This window comes from Anopheles coustani, unplaced genomic scaffold (assembly GCF_943734705.1).
Source record: "Anopheles coustani unplaced genomic scaffold, idAnoCousDA_361_x.2 scaffold_12_ctg1, whole genome shotgun sequence".
Lineage (NCBI taxonomy): Eukaryota > Metazoa > Arthropoda > Insecta > Diptera > Culicidae > Anopheles > Anopheles coustani.
In genome coordinates, this window is record NW_026525384.1 from 69,090 (window position 1) to 93,592 (window position 24,503).

At 38.1% G+C, this 24,503-nt stretch overlaps 1 protein-coding gene across 2 annotated transcripts; it reads right to left on the bottom strand.

Annotated features, from left to right (window-relative positions):
• Positions 1-7,503: 7,503 nt before the first annotated feature.
• On the bottom strand, positions 7,504-23,644 carry LOC131271190 (uncharacterized). 2 transcript variants are annotated; one of them, XM_058272584.1, is made up of 4 exons: positions 23,569-23,644; positions 11,651-12,196; positions 10,610-10,799; positions 7,504-10,522 (listed from the first exon to the last, which is right to left on the bottom strand). In XM_058272584.1, exons 2-4 carry the CDS (start codon positions 12,141-12,143, stop codon positions 7,858-7,860), a joined length of 3,348 nt encoding a protein of 1,115 aa, XP_058128567.1. In that variant the 5' UTR covers positions 12,144-12,196; positions 23,569-23,644; the 3' UTR covers positions 7,504-7,857. The 2 variants fall into 2 exon arrangements, with proteins under 2 accessions (XP_058128567.1, XP_058128566.1); XM_058272583.1 differs by lacking the exon at positions 23,569-23,644 and adding an exon at positions 12,440-12,560.
• Positions 23,645-24,503: the final 859 nt, after the last annotated feature.

The window sequence follows — 24,503 nt, forward strand, 5'->3', positions numbered from 1 at the left end:
TACGAGGAACTTTGCTTCATGCTTGATCGCAAAATACGAGGAACTTTTTCCTCTACGAGGAACTTTGCTTCATACCTAGCTTGAAATATATTACAGATAAGAAATTACTTTTACAAAGATAGGCCATGCCAAAATCTGGTTAAAAACTAACTGCACAGCTTACCCATATCCACTACAGTTGCAATGACTTTTTTCAGATTTCGATGTCACATCGCATATTTCATTGCTTAACATTTGATTGTTTCATGAGATTACTTCTTTTGGAAACTAGTAAAGATCTACACACAGATCTATACACCGATTGGAGACAGCATTCGTAAGTAACGGATAAAAATCTAGCTCTTATCAAAAGCTAGTTTTGTGTGCAAAATACGTTCCAACATCTTCTTCCGCCGGAAACATAATCGTTTCCCAGCATAAGGTGAAATCATGTATTGACAGTTCAAAAGAGAGCAGGTTAATGACACTCCTTAGTCAAAATGCATTCGTTTTTTTTAATGCTGGTTACCCTAATATAAATACATAAACTCGTGTAGCAACTGCTCAAGCGGATAGAAAATTAATCACTGCCGGACAAAGATTACCGTTACTTTGTAATTAACATTTGAACTGAGAAACACGGCCTTAACGTTTGCATTAAAAAATAGACAAATTTTCGTTGACGATAAGAAAAAAGTCAACCAAGTATATTGAATCAAGTAAATTTTATTGAAGATTACATATTTTTAGTACTTTCAAAATAACTTCCGACGGCCAGTTGGCCTTGGCCGAAACTTTGGCATAGCCAACCAAACCAACCATTTGGGAATGTTTTCAGTTGTTGTAAATGTTTTTTTTTTCGATTTGTTGTAGTTGATAGGCATGAGCAAGGTGAGCAGTGTGGGATATTTCAATTATATTTGACCCGTTCAACTCCTCCGATCCTCTTTACACATGATTTACTGTGGCTAGGTATGTCCAAACCACTGAATCGTGCTCTTTATCGTGTTTTCTGATAAAGTGGATTTATTCCGGAAGACACTGCACACTATACTCTTCTCCATACGCCGGAAGTCTTAACAGGAAGAACAGCGACTTTGGGCAAATCCTTCTCGCTGATTTTCATCCACGATATGCCGTTCTATGGGAGTTTAGGGACCACAAAACACTTTAAAAATACTGTAACAAGCTTCAAAAATAATATAAAGTACTAGGCTTTTTTACCACTTGTCTTCTTCTGGTTTTAAATAATCGTTGGTCACGAGGTCCGCTATTAAGCTGGATGTTAAACACAAAATCAAACGTAGATGGTTGATGTCAAACTTGTTCTAAATTTAAACGAAAAGCTACTCTTTAATTTGCTTTTAACAGAAAGTTTCTAACGTGTTCCGTTTCTTCATGAAAAGTCGTTAAAATTTGTCTCATATTTTAAATGCCAACGTTATTGTAATATTCCCGAAATGCAAACGTTTGTCACTAATCAAGATTTGATCGGTATAAGGACAGTCTATGTCGATTATTTAAAAAATAAATGCCCCACTGTTGGACCTCTTTCATGCCCGAAGATAAAACTCGAAAAAGAATTCTATATTTCAAATATCAAATGGCGAACATGAATCCTTAACATCAAACACCTCGCAATAGTTGGCGTTCGAGATCATTGATTCAAATGATCAATGTATCGCTGGGATATATTTTTGATGTTTTGAATATAATGGACACACTTTGTGAATAGCGGATCATATGTTAGTTTGATATGCATTCGTTTATTCACAGATGTAAAACGTGCAGCGGTAGCAATGGTAGCAACTGCGGGAGAAGAGTAAAAATTGAATGCGGGGGAAAAAAATATAGCATCCACCCTTCTTAGAACATAACTTGAGCCAGCAACTAGCAAACTTGTAATTTGTTTTTCTAGCGCTGAAATTGCTGATATGCATGTGCATGTGCATGCGCAAACAGATCGTTCCGAGCTAACATATAAATGTCATCAATAAATTGAATAATATTTGTCTATTTTCTCGTTGTCATTATGTATGTAACTATTATACGATTTTGTAATAACGTAAATGAAAACTTTCCCACATATAGAAATTCTGTCGAAGGATTCTTTATTCTATCAAGTGTTGCCTTGAAGAGACCGCACGAGAATGCTTCGAATGCTTTTGAAATCATACATCTTTGATCATATAAAACACAATCATTTCTGAGGCAATTGAGATGATATAAATATTATTGCATAGGTATTTAGTGCGACTATCTTTTGTCTGTATGATGCACTTGGCTAGGAATAACCATTGAGGAGCTATGTTTGTTTTATTTCTTCTCTTTATTGTGCATCGATAATAGATTTGAAAGCGTCAATATTGTTTACAATGGAAAATGTTCTACCGTTGGTGGCAGCACCGGTGCCATCCAAAGTTCAAAAATAAACTTTCCGTTCAAACTGTAACGGTTTATGCTTTCCATCCGTCGCTTTATTTCATTTTTCATGCAAAGTTTCACTCAAGAGCGGGTTGAAAAATTTCGGCGCTGCAGCGCGAATGCGACGGAGCATAAGTCAGTCGCTGCGTCTCGCTCCGATCCACGGGGATAGGCCTGAGTTCATTCAAAATTGGTAGTAGAGTTTTTAATCTGTACAGTTTTACAAAAATGAAAACGGTTAGAAAATAAATAAATAAAATAAATAAATAGCGATCGCTGGCGCTGGGCATTCGACCGGTCGTGCTGGGTCTTCGATTGCTCGCGCTGGGTTTTCGATCGCTCGCGATGGGTCTTCGCACTGGGCATTTAAACTTCGTATCGTATTGCGCACTTTGAGGGCTTCACACATGAGGGTTCGGCTAGCCAATCACAAGCCTCGATTTTTCAGTTCAAATCGGCTGCCGCGGCAGCAGATGGGCGCGGTGGGGAGAGATTTCTGGCGGTGGCGGGACTCGGGAATTTCTGCGTTGGTGTAAAAGAGACAAGAATATCACCATCTCACTCTTACCCATTGAATTCCAGCCTCAGCCCGAAGCTTGCGTTTGTAGGGACAGTCCCTACCAGCCATCTGCTACCTCCTAGTATAAGCTATGTGTCAAGCAATATTTGAGATACGCGGATTTCTCTGGTCCCCATCATCCGCGTAAGTCGGATATCGACTATATTTGGAGCGACCGTGAGTTGGATTTCAAAGAAGCAAACGACTGTGTCGTTAATCAGTGAATAATGTGTATTTTGACAGATTTAGGATTCCGTGTTAATCATCCAGTTGTTTTTTATGAGGATTATCAATCAACTTTTATTATAACAAATCAAAAGGATTCAGTTCGCATGAAACACGTAGATGTAAAATATATCTTTGTAGGAGATCTGGTAGAAAAGAGTACCATAAAGTTGGAGTATGTTCCAACAGTAGAACAGGAAGCGGATAGATTGACAAAATTTCTACCTGCACCAGCACCAGGTTGCGTACAAGTCTAGGATTGTCCGATTCTAAGATTAGAACGGGCGTTTTTCGGACTACAAGGTTTGAACAGGTGTGTTGAAGAAACAAACTTTGTATGTAAACCCTGCGTATCAGTTTGACAAAACTGTCACTACTGAAATATACGATGAACTTCATTCTGTGTTCTACCACCAACGAAGCCACACATGTCTTTCACTTTGGTATCACTTTACTGACTAGGTAACATTCCTTTTTTAATTAGCTAAAAACCAAACCATTTTTGTCACAAAATCCATTGATTGACAGAAAGCAAAAAAGAAATTAGAGAAGATGACGAACAATTAAAATTCGATTAACTACTTACATATTAACTAATAATGTATAAATCAAAGTAGGATTGCACATTCAAATATTTCACAACTTTCTATAAGATGTTCTCATATTCTGACTTTTGACCCAACGAGAATAGTTGGAGTAATTCAGGTGTAAAAAAATCTCTTCAGAACTGTCCGCTCTTCTTTTCAGAATTCTTTTTACACTTCTTTTGCAGCAGATTTCCTACGCACTCTAGGTGTAAATAGAATTCTGAAAAGAAGTGTAAAAACAATTCTGTTTACTCTTGCGGTACACCTCAAAAAAGAACTCTTTTGACAACGTGGCTGTGCGTTTATAACTCATAGTATCTGACTATAAGGCTTGGATCATTTAAAAATGGGGCACATTGTATTGCGTGTATCTTTTATACCATTAATCCAATCGAAAAACTTTGTTTGAATGAATCATAGGTTTTGATTAAATATATTTAGAAAAAATATTTTAAAAATTACGTTCTGGTTTTACGAAGAAATTTTCGAACTTTTTTGTTGATACCGCCCATCAACCAGCGCACAACAGTTTTAGTCACTGTTTTGGTCAGTAAATTAAACCAATTCTTCATTTGTGTTATGTCCTTAGTTACTTCTCCCTTCTTCTTTAATTTTTGTTTCATTATTGCCCAATATCGCTTTGTTGGGCGAATCTGGAGGCAATTCGGTGGATTTAGCGTTTTTTATATGAATTTCTCATCGTTATCGTTTTACCATTGTAGCACGTCCTCGCTATTATGGCAGCTTGCTAGATCATGCCAAAACATGACTGGACCATCAAGAGACCTAAGAAATGGAAAAACTCGTTTCTTAAGACACTCCTTCTTATGCAAGTCCGGAATCATGTTCTTGTTCGTCACAAATACGGCGGTCTTTTTGCCGAAATCTTAATTTTTACGATATCCTTGCGAAATCATAATTTTTTTAGCAAATTTATCGGCGAAAACAATTTTAAACCTCTTTTGGACGTTGCTACTAGCATAAGTCATGTACAATTTTGAGCTCGGAATTTGTTTAAAAACGGCTTTAATGTAGGTTCCATGGTCCATCAAAATGCAACCATGCGGTTTGGACAGCACCTGATCGTACAGCTTTCGAGCCCGGTTTCTGGCGGCGTTAAGATTTTTGGTCAATTTATAGTCCGAGATGCTTGAGTTAGCTTTGATTTTCCGAATGACTCTCAATCGCAATTGACGCTTCACGATTCCACTATATCGCTTAGTTTGCACCTTACGGGCAATCGTCTGTGTTTTCTTGTACTTTTTAATCACTTGCGCAACGGTAGACTTAACCGTTTTGCCAGCTCCCGAGATGACACTGATAGATTCTGCAAATAGTTGTGCACAATTAGTTTTCGCTTCTCCTCTTGCATGTCGAATATCTTGGAGCAGGAATAACTAAATGACGAGAAAATTTGACCAACTAAAGTATATACTTTGGTCACCAAACGTTGTAAAAATTGTCCATTTTTGTCCACTCCGCTATCATTCAAACAAACTGCCCCATTTCTAAATGAACCAAACCTTACGTGGCAAAAAAACCTATACCTGTTCGCAGTAGTTTATATGAGCTGAGTTCAGGATATCTTGTCTTTCCAAAATAGTTATTTTCATGCAGGAAAATATTTTTGTTTGTTTTATTATAATAATAATATCTACATATCGTCCGGTTCGGCATATCGTGCGAAACATCCTAGAAATCGTCCGGGACCTCCTCTGGTTCGTGCTGGCTAACAGCGACCACGTATCGTAGCAGGCTCTTTCAATGTACGATGTGCAGCACATCATGGCCAGCAAAAACACCCAGAACCCGTTGATGTTTTCCTTGCCGAGATGTGAGATGTGTGAAATGTGTGAAAAGTATCAGTAAGAACTCTCAGCTGTGGGTTCTTATACACTTACATACTGTCTGGCGCGAGTATACCCGGTCCCGGTTTATTCTAACAAGTTGGTCCATTTCGTACACTGCACGGTTATAACAAAAAACAAACAACATATGGGATGGAAAAACACAGCCTGTTAGTTTGCCAAATTCGCACCTTCACAGTAAACAAAGGTTTGACAGCTAGTTCTTCTCGTAACACCAATATCCACCAAAAATACACCTTTGGGAGGTTGTGAGGTGTACATGTCAAAAAAGTCTACCCAAAATACACTTAGGAAGTAACTAATAATTTGCTTATCATATCGCCAATCACTCGTTACTTACTTGTATGTATACATTAATTTTCGTTCCATCAGATGACAATTTTCGTGAATTCTTGATAGATTACTCTTTTCGGCATCAAGTCCGTTTTTATTTCACAATATTCATAATACAATAAATATATCGAGTTTTTTCACCAAGTCTTGCCTGTATAATTTATTACTCTTGTATAATACTACCTATGGTTGCATGTATCAAACATTTCTAAAACCAATAGTACTGATGCTCCAATTTTTTACACGTTTTATATACAATTTCTTCACAATCAAATTTATTTTTGCTTACAATAATGTTTTTCGACTGGTGCACATTGGTTACATAACTCGTTTTTGAGCTGCTCTTTAACGTAAACATAAGCGTGCGATACAAATTAAACTTTCGACATAGGAAATAAAACACTTTTTAAAACAGTTACATTATTACGTATGCATTAAAATTCATTTTAAATATATGATTTGGTTTAAACATGTTTGGTTTGAAGTTACCGCCAACGATTAACTTACAACTGCATGCCCCAATAATAAAAACAATTATTTAATAAGTTGATGCTTCACGTCACGTCACAAGATAATTTGCTTTTTTTCCCACGGTGAATTTCACGCTTTCTGGTCATGCGAGCGACACTTTTGAACATTCTACAAACAAACCCTATGTACTATGGTTATCAAGGCTGCACGTTTTAATCTAGGTCAACGAAGCTGGAAGCTGCTAAAGAAAATTTGGCTAAACCTCAAACGGTGGTCGCAGTGGTGAGCGTGAGCCAGCTGTTAATTTCGGCTACGCAATCAATCTAGGGATGCGGTATGAGGGGGGCCCGAGGGCAAAATAATAACAAACTCTCTTTTTCGGTAGACCTAGCGCAGTCCGTTCGCGGCGCTAGCTGCGGGCGCGCCGCCGTTTCCGTGCGTTCTCACGGTCAGCACTGCAACCACCGTTTGAGGTTTAGCCGAAAATTTAAAACTGTCGGAGATCGAACCGTATGCGACCGAGACGCGAGTTTAATAGAAAACGGAGTTGTCAGAACACACGACAAGAAAGAGTGGAGTTTGCTGTAAATAGTGTGCTTCACATAATAACAACTGAAGCGTTTACAAAATGTTAGTTGAACAAGGTTCTTTTACATAAGGATAGTTTAATAATAATTAACAGACAATTTAAATAAATTTAAAATTAAATTATTTTAATCGCGTTACATAATCTCGTATATAACTGAACAAAGTGTACTGAATAACACACAACGATCGATTACACATTACCATGCCGATCTCCATTTTAATTTTTGGCTACAGGAAGCAATGTCAGCTCGACAGGTAGCTGTCCAGTTTTTGTAACTATGTATTTTGTTACAAAGTTGCAGGATATCCTTTAATGCCAAAAAGACTTACAAAAGTGCATCCCTATCTGACCTGTGTCGGTCAACATAAAAATGAAGATAGTATTAAGCAAAAATCAAACGATCGTACATCAAAAATCAATAATTCCAAAGCAACGAAATCATGACCAATACTTGTCAAGAAAATAACAAACCGAAGCAAAATGAGCGGATATCAGAAATTTTTATCAAACTATACACAACATTTTAACTGAAAGATTTTCGCGACGCTAATGCATTCATAATATTGTTTTGGGTACGATTTACATTTTATCACAATTTCTCTGACTCTGCTACTACATTAAGCTACATCAACAGCCAATATAATCTTTGTGTTCCTGTAATCTTCGTATTTCTTTTGTTGCTTGGTTTAAATTTTCATTTTCCTTTCTCTTTACACAGGCATTCACTGTACCTCACAATGACCACATTCGAAAATAAGTGTCTTTATTCCAAACATTACACTTTATTCGTGGACTCAGAGAGCAGCTTTCATGGACTCAGAATTAAATGTTATACTCGTGGCAACACTTGGAGCAATAGAAATTTGTATTGATACTGCCGTAGAACTTGCAGCCCTCTGTGCGACAAAGTTGATTTTTACCATAATGGCTACTGTTAACAATAGCTGGGGACGATTGCAAACCACTGCTACCACCAAGCGATGATGAGGAGGAAGAAGAGGAAAATGGTTGATTATGAGCCCGCGAAGTTTCGCCAGATGTTGATGGTACATATGGAGTATCGAGGCTAATAAGTTCACCACATTTGTTGACGCTCGTGCTTCCCGAAATGGGTGGAAGGTTTACCACACATAATGTTGAAGCACGATTAAACTGTGTATTTCCGATCTGATTGACGTTATTTCCAGTGTAGGTGCCATTTCCACCAGACAAATACATGGTACCAACAGCAGTACTACTACTGGAAGCTAGCGATTCGGAAGACGGCACGATTGGAGGTTTGGCACTGTTAATTTGCTCTGTCACGGAACTAGACGCAAAAGGGCTGTTTATACTTGCGGTGCGCGGTTGGAAGAATTGCTGCGTATGGTTTGTCCGTTGGTTATCAACACTTCCATTTCCCCCATCCTCGTGAAAGTGGTGATGGTGATGATGGTAATTGGGTTGTACATGACAATTCTGCCTTCCGATAATACCAGGAGACTGCTCTGCTGAGACACTTGATGGCACATGCCTAAATGCCAAGCCACTGGGGATATCTTCTAGTTTGGTGTCATTATAGAAAGTAGACCGCGACAGATAAAGCGTTTGATCAAGATCGTTCAATCGCTTTGCCGAGGGCAATCGTTGGATACGATCATGTGTTTCCATATCAGCTTCAGCATAAAATTTTGACTTTCCGGTACCATAACGGAGAGCATGATCCGTGGTCAGTGGGATGGATTGATTTATGTTACTGCTACAGTTCGACTCTCTCTTGCATTGCATTTCGTAGCATTCCAGGCACATATAACTGGTAGCTGCAGTACCATAGTTCAGACATCCGGCATTTATACAGTTCACTAGGTCGTTTCCATAAACTTCGGGGAGCTCTGCTACCCCTCTATCACAACCGATGTCATCGTGGTAGTCACTTGAATGGTTGGTTTGCCCTACTTCCGCTACATACTTTGTCATCCGTTCCATCTCCTTACGATCGCGTAAACGCTCAGCCTCCGAATAGCGTTCTTGAGCGCATTCCAAATAATTTTTTATCATTTCTTCTTGATACTCATGGCGCCGTGATTTTAGCTGTGCGCAAATAATTCGAAAACGGGGGTACTCTCCACGGAGAGCATTCTTGTCATGAGCTGCTTTTTTGCTGTGCCCTCCAGCATTACCACCTTGCTTGCTGCCGATGCGGGTTATGGAGCCAATGTTTTTACGCAGCTTCCGACTCATCGACTTACCGATGCTTCCAAATTGCTTTGCAACGCTCTGCAGTTGTTTAGCGGCTTTACTTTTACTTCCCACATCCTTACCACTAGTCGCCCCCAACGATTGGCTGGAGGTGGTCATAGAGGAGACTGTACCGCTAACCGACGACGAAGGAACTACTATCGGCGCTGTGATGCTAATTTTAGCCATTGTTGATGATAACGTTGGGGTAGATGAAATAGTTCCTGAAGCTCCAGTTGACACGATGGTTAGGTTGTTGTTGTAGTTTTCATCTGCGGTAAACACTATTTCTCCTTCAGCAATTTTTTTCTCATACTCATCATCCGAGTAATCGTCATAATAGATCTCATCATCGGGACTCTCGATGCCAGTTGCATGGACAATATCAAGATATTCTTTCAAAAGCGCAATATGTTCGCGATCTGTGAGCGTCCAATTTCCGTCACTGCCATCGTACTCTTGCCAGATAAAATCCTTTCCAGGATCGATGCAAAACTGTATCGGTAGAAGCTGATTTGTTGCATCAACCAACGGAATCAATGCAGGAGGCATATCATTCGCAGTTTCCATGGCAACCAAGGCCGAAAAGTGTGCCATATCATACGCCAGCAACAGTGGAGCTCGATGACATTCATTTGATGGCACCTCGAACGGTAGATAAACGCCTCCGAAAGGTATAGGGGAAAAAGCTTCTCCATTAACATCCCGTAAAAATACGTCGGACACCACGATGATCGTTCGTCGAAGAATGTGAGCTAAAGCCAGTACATGAATCTCTTCCAAACTTTCGTAGATTGCATTTTCGTCGTCCGCACAAATCGATGCTGGGCCGAGGGCACCTGCATCAAAGCTCTTTTCGATAAGCAACGAACGGCGTCGTGAAGGACCGGTGCTTTTCGAATTGCGTCTCGGTTCGGGTGATGCAATTGCCACGATTTCTTCCCATTCTTTGGCCCACTCACTTTCACAAAAAACAAAACCTGCCTGCTTGTTAACGCGTGTTTGCTGAAAACGCCATCTCCGGTACAGTGCTTCCCGGAAATCTTCCTTCGATAATATGTCATGCAAAGTGCGCCGCAATGTCAATCGGCGGTCGTGGAAACCCCACATTGCAAGTGATGCGGCATGCAACAAACAATTGCCATCCCCAGTTGTTGCTAATGGCCACAGCTTTCGACAGGCTCCCGATTCATACCACCAGTTCAAACGGTTTGTTGCCTCAAGTGAGTTCAATGTAGAGCTTTCAATAAGATCCTTTTCGAGAAATTTTCTAAAATTTGAAAAACATAACAATTTATTTATTTTATTCAAAATTTGTACGAGCAGCACATATTTTCATACATATTTAAATAATTACCTAAAATCGTCCCTATACTTGGTTAAATCCGGCAGCGTGAACGTGTAGTCCGGCGTGTCGATAAAATTGAGGTTTTTGTCATTTTGTTCGTGAATGTGAGCGTGGAAATCCATTTCAAATTCTTGCCGTGCACGTGACACCAATGTTACATTTTCAGTTGCCCGTGAGATTCCTCGCTCCAGTTTTTTACCTACAAAAAATGAATGCAGGGTCAAAAAAATATTGACTTCATTGTTCACCAATACTATTGATGATGAAAATATACTCATCAATACTATTGATGATGATTATATCTTTTTTTTGTATTCTTGATGGGATAGGAGAGGAGAGGAGAGCAAAATTAAGGATGTGTATTGAATGTTTGAAAGTATTCAGTATCTTATTTAAATGTTTTGACTCCAGTTTTAATGTTTTGACAGTTTCATCCCCTATTCTACGTAGTGCATTTGTATACGCCATTCAGAGGTCAGTGTTACCGCAGTTGTTCTTCTGGCAATTACTTCGTAGAAAGGATCATCAAGAACCTTTTGTGATAAGCAAAATTCGTTGTTATCAATTCTAAATACTCTAAGTAAATAATAATTTTTATGTAAATGCTCCGTATAGCATATTTTGGGGAATAATTAAATGGGAAAGAATTAGAGAAACAGTAACAGCTTCGTAGATTTTAAAGATTTTCTCATACTTATAAAATCGCTTCCAAATTTGACATTTAACTAGAATAAATTGATATTAACACTATAAAAAAGGTAATAGTGTTAGCGAAAATTACATGCATGGGCCAAAACATCCGCACTTACGCTAGTACGAAAGATATATTTCGTGCTCGATTGTTATGACTAGACTAGACTAGATGAAAGTACCAAAACAAACAAAAAAATAAACAGGTTTAACTGTAAAGCTACAACGCTTTTTCAGTTAACTTTTCTCTCCTTCTAAATTCGGTAATGAATCTGAATGATGAGCAGGGGAATGGATGGGATTGGAATAGAAGTAGCTATTTAGAATAAAATGTAGTTTGATAAAAAAAATGAAACATACAATCGAGAATGTCAATCGAATCGGCTTTGATTAGCATCGGTTTCTGGTATGCACCCGGAATAAGTGATGATGAGTCCACTTCGCTGCAGCAACGTTCAAATTTTTCAATTCCCACCCTAGGTGTGCTCGTAATTGTATTGTTACAGTGTTGGTACTGATGAGGACGATGTGCATTGATGACAGTTTCCAAACCAAATGGAGATTTCTTGCTTCTTGGTGTGTAGACATGCAATGTAGAACTACTGTTGTTACTATTGGTACTGTTGTTACTGCCGACAAATAAATCGGTTTTGTCCACGCTTCCGTTCTTCAGTTGATACCCGGAGTGAGTCAACTGTTGCTTTTGGTGCTGATTGCTGCATGGCACAACCGAAGAAGCGGGCGAAGAAAGCATCGATCCCGTTAATGTCGATTTCATCAATGATGGAGATTCTACTAGAACATCAGATCCACAAACATGTGGTGAGGATGTGTGTGCTGTTTTAGCTTTCATGAGAACATCGATTTCATTTTTCTTATTGTTGAAGTATTCAGTTGTCGATGTATCTAGTAAATGATATTACAAAGCTGAAATTATTATAACATTCAATTCAATCCAAATATATCATATTATTTATATGGAATAAAAACTGTTGAATAATTTAAGCATTAAATCCCTTCCAAAGCTCAACCAAAATGTTGATTACCTTTAATCCAAAACTAATAAAAAGAAAGCATCAAATTTGGCGCAAACTCAAGATAAAAACATTAGTTGACTAAACGGTCGTAGAGCAGCAAAGTAGTAAATACCATTGTAATCGATAAGCGCTTTCTTCAAATCCCATTCCCACGATTTTAAACAGCTGACGGCGTCCTGTGTATTAGCTCCAGTATGGGTGATGAATTCCGTTACCAAGTGCGTAGTCTCCATGTTCGCTCTTCAATATTTCCGATTGATTATGTTGACCGTGTATTAGCTTTAAAAAATTCAGGCCTGAACTCTTAACCTTCACGTTTTTACTCACATAAAATAGATCACCTTCATTCAGCTCATTAGACAGACAAGAGGGTTTGTTTAAAGGATTTGCTATCGAACCAACAGGATATTTTAGGGTAATTAATTTGCAGACACTATTATTTTAGGTGTTAAGCAGCAGGTTAAGTGTGGCCTGTACTTATGTTTTAAGCAGATCCTCGGTAACTTCATTGTTTTAATCATGCTACAATTCAAATGTGTGAGGTAACTATCAACGATTATTTTCTAATTTAGAAAATGTACGACTGCACCTGTATTATTTACACGACATTTGATTATTGCTTTACATTCTCACAATAACAAAGTTAAAAGGTGACTTTTATGTATCCTACTTGAATATACGGCATTTGCTATTTCAGATGTGATATTTGTGAAAATGTCTACTGTATATAACTATGATTAACTGTATCTATTGGCGATTTTAAATTTCGAATTTTCAGCAGGAGGGGAATGCTTGAAAAGAAATGAGAAAATAATGTTTTGAGGTTAGTAACATGTCAGTAATGGAGTTGGTAATAGTGATAATTCTCAAAAGTGATTTCGTACGGATACTTAAATAACATAAGATGATAAATATGATGGCTAAAAACGTGAAGTAACCAAACTAACTTACACAAAAACTAATAATATACATCTGTTGATCCGTGGCCTGTTTATATTTGTTACACCATTACACCACGGTTACACCACGTTACATCAATAATACAAAAATAACCATTTTAAGTATAATTGTTCAAAAGTAAGCATGTGTGAATGTGTTGTGTTGAATCCAACTCACCAATCCGATTGTGAGTTTCGTTCAACTTGAGTAGTTTTGAATAATAGTGACGAGTGGCCAGAGGCATCTCAAGCAATGAAACATAGTAGCACTATGAAGTATATGTGTAAAACTGACTATTTTCACAAGCATAGCAACACAGATCTACTACATATTTTAGCTTTTTTTTATGTATGGATTTCTATGTACACCTAAAACTCGACCAATATAGAACCGTCGCTTCTGAAACTTTTCACACATTAAGTTTAAGTACTGCAGATGTTGTTGAAGGTTTGTTTGATCACTATTTTTTGATAAAATCATCTAAATTTTACCATTTAAACTCAGTTTTACTAACACAAACAAAACAAGCATGTAAACAAATGTCAAGGTGTATCTACCATAGTTACACTAAGGTTTATACATCGCGGGGAAATTGATGAAATATCAAAAATTTTAAATATGTCGTTATTGTAACTATTAAATTCAAACATATCTTTCAAGTATTAGTTAAAACCATAATTCTTTTCTCAATTCCTTCTTCACCGCGCAACGCCGGGGCGTCAAGCTAGTACAACCTAATTTAATCTCAATGTTACGGCGTTTTATGTTATTTCCGGGTTACAAAAAAAAACTATGTTTTAAACTATTATCCAAAAGGTATACATTACAAATGCTACGGCCGATAAAGCTAATAGCTAGCACAATCTAAATATCACTAGTCTTCTTCTTCTTCTTGGCGTAGCGACCTCTTGGTCATGCCTGCCCGTTTAAGGGCTTACGAGACTTGTTTCCCTGTTGTACGTGGATAGTCAGTCCTCTCGTACAGGGGAGGGTCCGGTCTCGGTTGGGATTCGAACCCACGCCGTCGAGGTGGTGAGCCCCGGCGCTCATGTGCCGATTTTCTAACCGGCGCTACCGCTATAGATCACTAGTACAACCTGAATTGAAAATGAAAAATAGTAGTCCCAATCAATCCAAAACAATTTGGTTTATCCTGCGATCAAAACCGATACACGACTGACTGCCACACGAATGTTCTTGTGTATTCACTGCCTCTCAAAAATGGAGAGAATCTCATGGATAAATTTCTTGCCATGTATTATATTTGTACTGTTTGCTATGTAATTTTATCGGTGAACAAAACTTTATTTGCAGTCAAGAAATAGTTAACACTCTGACGGCCGGGTACATCGATCGATTTTGTATGATTGAAAATATTTGTAGCAGAAGATAAAAAAGTCTGGGATGAAGCACTCAAATTGTGCTCATTCGATTTAGTGACCCCAAATACTACGCAAATGATACCCATATTGCATTTTAACCATTGTTGAGCTAGGGGGTAGGATGGGAGCCCCTCTTACCCGGTCCTCTAGAGGTTGGAAATTTGATTACATGATGGCTACATATTCAAATAGTATGTTCACCAAATGTTCTAAACACCATATCCATAATTGTACACTTATTTTTATTTTGCATCATTTTGAGGGGTAGGTGTACCTGGAATGCGTTTAGATCAGCGGTCGACACACGTTTTCCAAAAAGGGCCAGATGATCAAAGAGATTCCGAAAGCGCGGGCCGGATACCTTAAACGATGACTTAAAGTTTTCAAAGTAGTAAGAGGTAGAATTTCTGGTATTTTATCGTTAAACTCATTTAAATATTTTCATTCTGATTTTCGATGAATTATGATTGATCTATATCTATGAAAACGAATGTTGTTTGTTCGTGATGCTAAAACTTGAAACCGGCTAGACCAATCTTGACGATGTCTTCGTATGATTTGTTTCTTTTTAGCCAAGGAAGGTTTAGGAAAAAACGGATTTTGAAGGAAAAGCTAGAAAATGGGAAAATGCGGTTCTTTCCATTTAAAAAAATACAATTACACCGTTTTCGAGCCCAGGTAAGCATCGTTCAACTGCTTCTGTATCACTGTTCAGCCGCAAGTAAACATTTGACGTCCAAGTAAAATACTGTTGCCTATCTGTGCATGATCCAAACGTAAATGAATAAAGTTCAATCGCAACGAAACATTTTATGCCTCCGATGTCAATGCACGTTTATATTGCCCGGATTCGTTTTTTGTCCTATTATCGCTTTTTACAATCGTTGGAAAACAATCATTAAGTGGGAAATCTTATGGTAAATAATCAGCTGCGGAGCACAAAGAACTTTTTTAATCGTTCTAGTGAGTTATTGACGAACATGGCAAACGAAAATAATTAAGAAATGTCATCCCAAAATCAACGAAAACTTACAACAACTGTAAAACAACTTCTTACGAAGATCAAGAATTTTTTACGCCAAATGCAAATTATCATAAAATTTTAATGTGCCTGAATTATAATCATGTAAATTATATTTATTTTTATTTTAATGGTCTTTACAAATGAAATCAACCAAAAAAAGTTATACGTTTATCATGTAAACGCATCAGCTTGAATACATCAAATGTTTCGTTGCGATTGAACTTTATTCATTTACGTTTGGATCATGCACAGATAGGCAACAGTATTTTACTTGGACGTCAAATGTTGACTTACGGTTGAACAGTGATACAGAAGCAGTTGAACGATGCTTACCTGGGCTCGAAAACGGTGTAAGTATCTATTACGAAAACTTGAAAACAACTGGACTCATCCCAACGAAGTGTTCTGGTTATTTGTTTCTTTTGGGCTCAATAAAAAACAATTAAAAGATAGAAAATTTCCAAAGGTAAAGCAGGAAACCTCGATAAAGGCTTTTTTCCATACAAAAATGAAAACTTACTAAAATGAGTGTTAGTTTGTTTTTAACGCTAAGTCGACTGAGCCAATCCTGACGATGTAATCGGATTATTTGTGCGTTTTTATTAATGGTAGGTTTAAAGAAAAGAAAACTTTAAAATTCCCTAAGGAAAAGCCGGAAAATGGAAAGATTTGTGAAAATGGCATTTTCCTTACAATCAAATCAAATATACGATTTATAACTAAAACCAAGGAACCGCTTGGCCAACCTTAATGGTTTGGGATGGTTTTTACTTCCTTATCCATAGCGATTAAAATTGTGACAAATCACGAGTCCGAATTCACAGAAAATCGATTTATTTCATCTCGGTTAATCAACAAGCGATCACTCAAAACAGGTATATTTGGATGTCGCGCTAAACAATTAATGGAACGCGTTGAAAGGAAAAAACATATTCAGTTTTTGACATAATAGTTTTTGCGTAACAACTAATTACGATATTTCATTTAAACGTACTTCTTTATCACTTTTATACGACATCTAACGGTTATTTGTGTAAGACATTTGAATGTGCGGTAAACAGCGCCGCCATTGCAAGGTTGCCAAATAACCGCAAATTTGCTACCGGTTGGCAGCCGCCACAATTCGCTTCGATGATTCCCCTCAGCGATTGGATCTCGCCACTATATGCTTGTAAGCCGCAATTGAGCAGGTGTATGAATCACCGCAGCGTTTGGATGGTTCAATTAACCGGTTGGAACTAGCAATTGTATGACTGAAAATACTGTAACTTTCCGCGGGACTGGGTCACGTTTCAGCAAAGGTGGAACAAAATCAATTTGACTTGATTTGATCAATGTTTAATCCACCCGCACATTTTCTGCACTTTTGAGTGACATTTAGACTGCAGGAAGCTATCGGGCAAGATCACAAAAACATGTTCGCAATGCAGCCCAATGCAATGTTCCCGAACAGCCATTGGCATCAACAAGTTACAAGATGATATGCAAACGATTTATCGATTGAAAAATTTTCGACCAAAATGTTTTGCCAACCAACTTTACAGCCGTTGCCAGCCAACTTTGCCTCGAAAGCGGGTGATTTTGTCTCTAACACACGTTATTTTGAAATAGCTCATCAACTGTTGTCTCTAAAGCAAATGGTATTGAAATAGCTCATTGACAGTTGTCTCTAACGCATCTCATTTTGTCTCTAACTCATCTGACTATGCCTCTAACGCAGGCAAGGATAAAAATAAGAAAAAACCAAAGTAATTGTGGTTATGATACATTGTAAGACTCCAAGAACAATAAACATTATTATTTTGGTATACTTTAAAGCTATTCTTATGTATTTTTAAATAATTTTGCGTTTAATTTTTATACGTGCCGGCATACGTATCAACTAAGAAGACTGCATTGCGGTGTTCAACTCGGTGGCATAAACGTACTTGCTTGGATTAATGTATGTCACTTGACAGTTAAGATAGTGCGTTTATGCCACCGGGTTGAACACCACAATGCATAGTTGATACGTATGCCGGCACGTATAAAAATTAAACGCAAAATTGTTCAAAAATACATAAGAATAGCTTTGAAGTATACCAAAATAATAATGTTTATTGTTCTTGGAGTCTTACAATGTATCATAACCACAATTACTTTGGTTTTTCCTTATTTTTCGGCTTGAGTGGGTTGCCCGCGTTAGAGACATAGTCAGATGAGTTAGAGACAAAATGAGATGCGTTAGAGGCAACTGTCAATGAGCTATTTCAATACCAGTTGCTTTAGAGACAACAGTTGATGAGCTATTTCAATCATCGGTGGGTTAGAGCTGAACATAGGTGGCAACGGCTGTAAAAAGCCGCTCACTGTGCGTCTTCAAAACCAAGATTTAATTTTTATGTTCGTTCCGAAATAACTTTTTGAAGTGAATGGCACATCAAAATATCAACGATATATATTGGGGTTATAGCGTGGCCGGAGCCGAGGTTAGGAATAGCCTATTTTGTTCTCACTACTCCATTCAGACTTCAGACTGGCATATTGAACGGTTCGAAACACCGAAGGCGCAACGAATCGAAGACACTTGAGGGAGCGGAACGAAAAAAGTTCGTGCGACAGAAGCAAGCAACGCCATCAAAAACAACCGTTCCGTAAGACCATCAACAGCCATCTGACCGACTAGTGATGAGAAGAAGGAATAGCTTCTTATGATCCGATCTGCTCTCTTGATTATATGATCTGATCTGATCCGAAAATATGAGAGCAAATGCTCCATTATGATCCTAGTGACGCCATTACCCGTAGCGCTATGGCGATGTGTTCTGATCTGATCCAATACGCTCTTTGCCGGCAGACCTATGGCGATGTGATCTGATCTGCTCCATTATGATCCTAGTGACGCCATTACCCGTAGCGGTATGGCGATGTGTTCTGATCTGATCCAATATGCTCTTTGCCGGCGGGCCTATGGCGATGTGATCTGATCTGCTCCATTATGATCCTAGTGACGCCATTACCCGTAGCGGTATGGCGATGTGTTCTGATCTGATCCAATATGCTCTTTACCTGTAGACCTATGGCAATGTGATCTGATCTGCTCCATTATGATCCTAGTGACGCCATTACCCGTAGCGGTAAGGCGATGTGTTCTGATCTGATCCAATATGCTCTTTGCCGGCGGACCTATGGCGATGTGATCTGATCTGCTCCATTATGATCCTAGTGACGCCATTACCCGTAGCGGCATGGCATTGGAGTACGATTATGCTCTTCTGATCTGATCCGATCTTTGACTGAGAGCAAATGATCTGATCTGCTCCTGAAATTTTGGAGTTTTCTCATCACTATGACCGACATCCACACAGTGAGAGCACCACAGAAGGGAAAGACACGAGAATTAGCAAAAAGAGAAGACATACGCAGGAGAGCGAAAGAACTTTTTTTCTCTTCTGGAGTGAGCAAATTTTTTCTCAATTCACTGGCTATCACCGAAAGTGAACTGTATCTCGCTGGTGTTTTCGGTTTGGCTTCGCCAACGAATCACCCCCGAGAACATCAGCGAGAAATAGCGTGGTGTCTCCTTGGGTTACAACGTTGTGCTGGGCACTTCTGCTGATGCACCGCTGCTACAAACGAGCATCTTTAATCAAATAAGAACAGTTCTCTAAACCACAGTCTCATAATACCATTCTCATTACGAACGGCGAAAAAGCGCGAATTTTCTTATTAGCAAGAGTCAAAATCCAGTTGGAAAGTCGATCAGTTTTATTTACGCGTGGGCACTTCTGCCAGTGCACTAGCCAATCGTATATGTACACACAGTTCTCTCGTGCGTGTGTTGAATGCGTCCATGTGAAATTGTCGATGTATAGGTGCCTTTCCTGTGCACATTAGATTGTACCCAGGCCGGACCCGAGGTGATGCTGACTTGCCAAATAAGAATTTGATTCACAGAGATTTACTAACCGCGGATATATTTATCGAGTAGATATTGACGTTCTTGAAGTAAATTTGGAAGAAAACAAAACATTGGAATAAAGGCGATGAAACAAACACGCAAATATAGCCAACAATTTAAAGCTAATTAAAAAATGTCAAGGCAGGCACGCTGGTCTGGGCAATACTGCTGGTGCAATTGTTCTATTTGGCGTGAAATTACCAGTCCATTTTTACATCGACATTGAGCAGGACATCGTAGATAAGCTGATAAACTCGTTTTTCAGCTAGATTCCTTTAGTAGCAATTAAAGATTGCAGAACTCCACAGAACCATTCACGGTTCCTCAAACTATTCTTTCACTTAACTCTTGCCGTTCTGGTTCTAATAAAGGGTGTCCCCGAAAGTATAAGCACGATTTCAAAATTAGGTAAAACATAAAACCTGTTCCAGAAACTGAATTTTTGTTTCATAAATTGTGTTTGGGTTCCGTTCTGGACTATTTGCGAAAAACAAAAATTTTAAAAATTTAATCGTATGCTAATCACCGCACTTTTGATCTGTCGCCTTCGATATGGCTCAGCACAGACTTGTCGTGAACGGTTTTCGACACTTTTGAACGGTTTTACAGTTTTTTTGAAAACTGTCGATGTTTTCCGCAGCTTTAAAATGTTTTCTCAAGTGTGCCTTCGTTAGCGCCCAAAATATCTCAATTGGTCTGGTCTTGGCCGACTCATCGTCGAGCTGATGCATGAGGATTTACCACACAGCAGTTTGTCGTACAGCTTCCGGGCCCGATATTTAAAGCATGTCTCTCTTTCGATTTCTTTTGGTTTTTGTAGGATTTTAAATTCAATCTTGCCTTGGCACATTGGACGTTACTTTTTTAGGTACCCATTTGTTGAACCATATCGCGAATGGAACCTTCCTATTTTTGCTTGAATGCTTTTGCTCTTTCCGGGTTCAAATGTTGGTCGATAGGACCAAATTTTTGACCACTTTTCGGTGTATCCTCGAAGCTGGACTCCTCCCGAAACTTTTGGATGGCAGTTCGTACGGCTCCGATACTCATACTTACCGATTTTGCTAATTGCCTTAACGAAATGTTAAGAGTCGACCACCATTTGTGCAGAACACTTTTGCGCTTTTTGACGGAAATGCCTCGCATTTTAACAGAAACAGTTGAAAAAATTGTTTCGATGCACTATCTTGTAGGTCTGAACGTAAAAAATCAAACACCCGAAGAATCAACTGGTTAGCATCATCCGTTTTCCAAAAACGTAATTTAGAAATCGTGCTTATACTTTCTGGGACACCCTTTAAACTGTTTTATGGTTTACCTAAGTAGGTATTACTTTTTTTTGAGGTGCACAACCATCTCATTTTCTCACGAGACGCCACTGATATTAGCGTATTACTAATATTGGATCAGACGAAGTTCGTTGCGTCAGCTTGTGTCGTATAAAAATGATAAAGAAGTACGTTTAAATGAAATTTCGTAATTAGTTTTTACTCAAAAAATATAATGTCAAAAACTAAATATATTTTTTTCCTTTCAACGCGTTCCATTAGTGATTTTTAACGATTATACTTGATGATCCATTGGATGTAAAATTGGTGATCCTTAGTAATTGCTCTGCGCTTTCAAAGGAAAATTATTTACTTAACCCTTTCACGACCAAGGGAAATATTTTTCTCATCTACAAAACTTGTTACTGTTAGTTCATTATTATCTATTATAGTAACTATTATTAAAACGATACTTTTGAAACGAAACATCAAAGAAAACATTATGTCAAAGGCGACACATGTCTTTTTGAACGAAAAAACAAAAAAGAACTATCAAAATTAGTTGCTCCAACACCAAACTATTCGTGCGTTCAACCAACAACAAAAACAACTTAGAATTTGGAAGGTTTATCCGACTTGATGATTTTTTTTTATAGAATTGGCTAAGATCTTTTATTTTTAGAATTTTAAATTTGTAATTTGTGTTGGAAAGCAAATAAAAGAAGTTCCAATGTCATAAGTATACTCGTCATTTATTTATTTTATGGTTGTATTGCCAATTTTAGATTTGAATAGCTTATGGTCCTGAAAGGGTTAAACGGTGATGGAAACAAAACAAATAGATACCAAAAAATTAATGCGAAAGATTAACAGGTACCAAACCAAGCCTTCAAAACATCAGTCTCAAGACTGATCAAGAGGAGCGAACAGTCTAAGAACAACTACATCCCAAAACTGAACATTTTTATCGTACTTATGCCCTTATTAGACGAGGATTTTATCTGTCATCTTTGCCCAGACTTTTACTCTCAAAGTAGGCTCTGGCAGGGCGTTTGACATAAAAATGATGTCCGCTCGTGTAATAACGCAAAGTTCCACAAAATGGGTTTTGCAGTTATTTGATAATTTTCATGTTTGAATTTAGCGTATTGTTCATCCTAGAGTTGCGCAACTAAAATTTCACTTAACGTAGCCGGGCTGTAAATTTCTTTCACAGCATTGAAAGTTTTTTGACAGCTCGTGCAACTGACAGATTTAGAAGGCGTCAACAGTATACAACCATTTAAAATGATCGTTAAACGAAATAATCAAAGTTGTTTTATGCGATTTAAGTTCACTTGCATGATTCACAACACTAAATGAGTATTATTATTAATTTTAGAGATGAAATAATACAGCTAATTTACAATTCTACATAATTTGTTTTCCGACTCATCATTGCCGGTTGACAGTTAGCGTTAATTTGTTGCGAGTCGTGTAAACGCGTGATGCGTTCGGAAACTTTCAGTCCACTGAAATGAAGACGACTGAAAGTTTCTCTTGCATGAAAGTTGCTGTCATTTATCTGCAGCTTTAGAGTCATGAACAAAATCTGTTGCAAACAACAGAGCAGAAAGTAAACAAATTGTCACTTTGACATAAAAATTCCAGTCGAAAGAAAATCGGAACCGGTCGTACCCGAATCCGATTTTGAGGAAGAAATGTATCTGTCAAACGCGTTTGGCAGAAAACTTCTGGGAAAATATGACAGATAAAGTCCTCGTCTAATAAGGGTATTAGTGTATAGACGGTGAATAATTGTTGTAACACAAACAAAACCATGTAATCAAACTCAGATGCTAGAAATCTTTCAACTTCAAGTTTAGTTTTCTACTTTCCGAAGCAACTTACCACACGACTCTTCAGTATCTTATTCACACGGAAAATATATTTGGAAACATTTTATTTATAAAAATAATGTTTTGTTTATGTAGTCTTCTCGAAGCAGCTATCGACACTAAACTTCACTATGAATAATGTTTTCTTATGCATTATTTGGAATTGCATACCTGAAACCAAAGGTGTGATACACTGGTGCACATCCGACATATAAACACATACATGCAAACAAAATGTACATCGTATACACACACACACACACACATACTCTAGCAATTCTCGTCAATAAAACAATAAAATGAAGTAACAAAAATGTAATCTTCTACACTATTTGTCCTCATGATATTGTACATGAGTACTTACGATACTCTTTCAGTAAATTTGCTTCCAATAATTCATATACTTTAACAGCCACTTTGAGTTGAATCGAAATCTGGTCACAAATAACGTGTGTGTGAGTATTTTTCCCTTTCGTTGTGGATTGTTCTTTTCCGCCTGTTTCGGTATTCAAGGTCTATCTGTGACCAACGGTATGAGGGTTACGAACGATATGTTACAACTTTTGCTTTAGAAGGAATTTTCCATCACACTCTTATGTTTCTTAAAATACTTCACAGATTGCAAAAATAACTTCACATCACACAATTCTAACGCCTAGAGAGTTTTCACGAAATAAAGCACAACTTTAGTGCATAATGAATAACATTGATTAGTCTAAACTTAGCAACTCCTGAACAAAAACAACACTTAATAGCCACATTGTGAACGACGAAAAGATTCTTATTTGTTCTGTTTGTGAAAATGTTTTACCGAAACTAGTTTTATCACGCCATCAAGTTTATCTTCACTATTTTGCCTTGAACCATGGTTTTGACGCACAGGATAAATGGCTGGTAAGCTCAAGTAATTGTAATGGCAATATTTTCGATTGTACGAGAATTCAACAATAAACAACGATTATACTGTTCATAAGCACTCGTTTGTAGTCATCACTGTCCTATTCACAAGTTCACGACGATGTTATGAATCATAATGTTACGAATTTTTACTGCTTCAAAGCAGTAGGTACCTGAATCTAGCGTTGGAGGAATCGGGATTCGGAAGATTCGAAGACTGGTCCCTTGACGAGTTCAATAGGATTGGTTCCCATTTGTCGGATTCGAATCAAATTTGATTCGTTTGCAACTCGATTTTTTTACGCAAGGTGGGTTCTAAGAGAGGTGAGTTCAATAGCCTGGTCGTTCCCATTAGCCATTTCGGACAATCGTTCCCAGTTTTGTTAACCAATAACAATACGTCGAAAAGTTACCGGAAGTAGTTTAAACGATTACTCTTGCTGTTAAGTTAACTTAACACCTTGTTGACGGGAGACGAAGATCTTCGTCTGTTTTTGACTCAACGTTGAGAGGACGGAAAGACGGACATGTACGTTGCACACATACCACCTCCCGCTAGGCAGCTCGAAATATCGTCCTAAAAACGTCCTACGCGCGAACAAACGACCATTTTTTTTTGTATGGGGTTGAAACAAATGTAGGACATTTTCGAGCAATCGTTCTACTTCGTCCTACTCACCATACAAAACTACTCGATGTTTGTGTCACGTAGCAAGGTGTATAAACATAGAAGGTGACTTTATGTCGCTTTGGCAGGGGTGCCATATTTGAGAAGTGATGTGTCAAAAGCCCAATCCCAACCAGGAATATCTGTCAAAAACATAGACGAAGGCGAGTAGAGGGAAAATC

Bases quoted from the DNA above. Each gene is read 5' to 3' on its own strand.
- LOC131271190 (XM_058272583.1), bottom strand. From the start codon at position 12,560: ATGGAGACTACGCACTTGGTAACGGAATTCATCACCCATACTGGAGCT. The intron at 12,197-12,439 runs GTATTTACTACT...ATCATTTACTAG, and splicing joins AGCGCTTATCGATTACAATG to ATACATCGACAACTGAATAC. The intron at 10,523-10,609 runs GTAATTATTTAA...TTCAAATTTTAG, and splicing joins AAGTATAGGGACGATTTTAG to AAAATTTCTCGAAAAGGATC.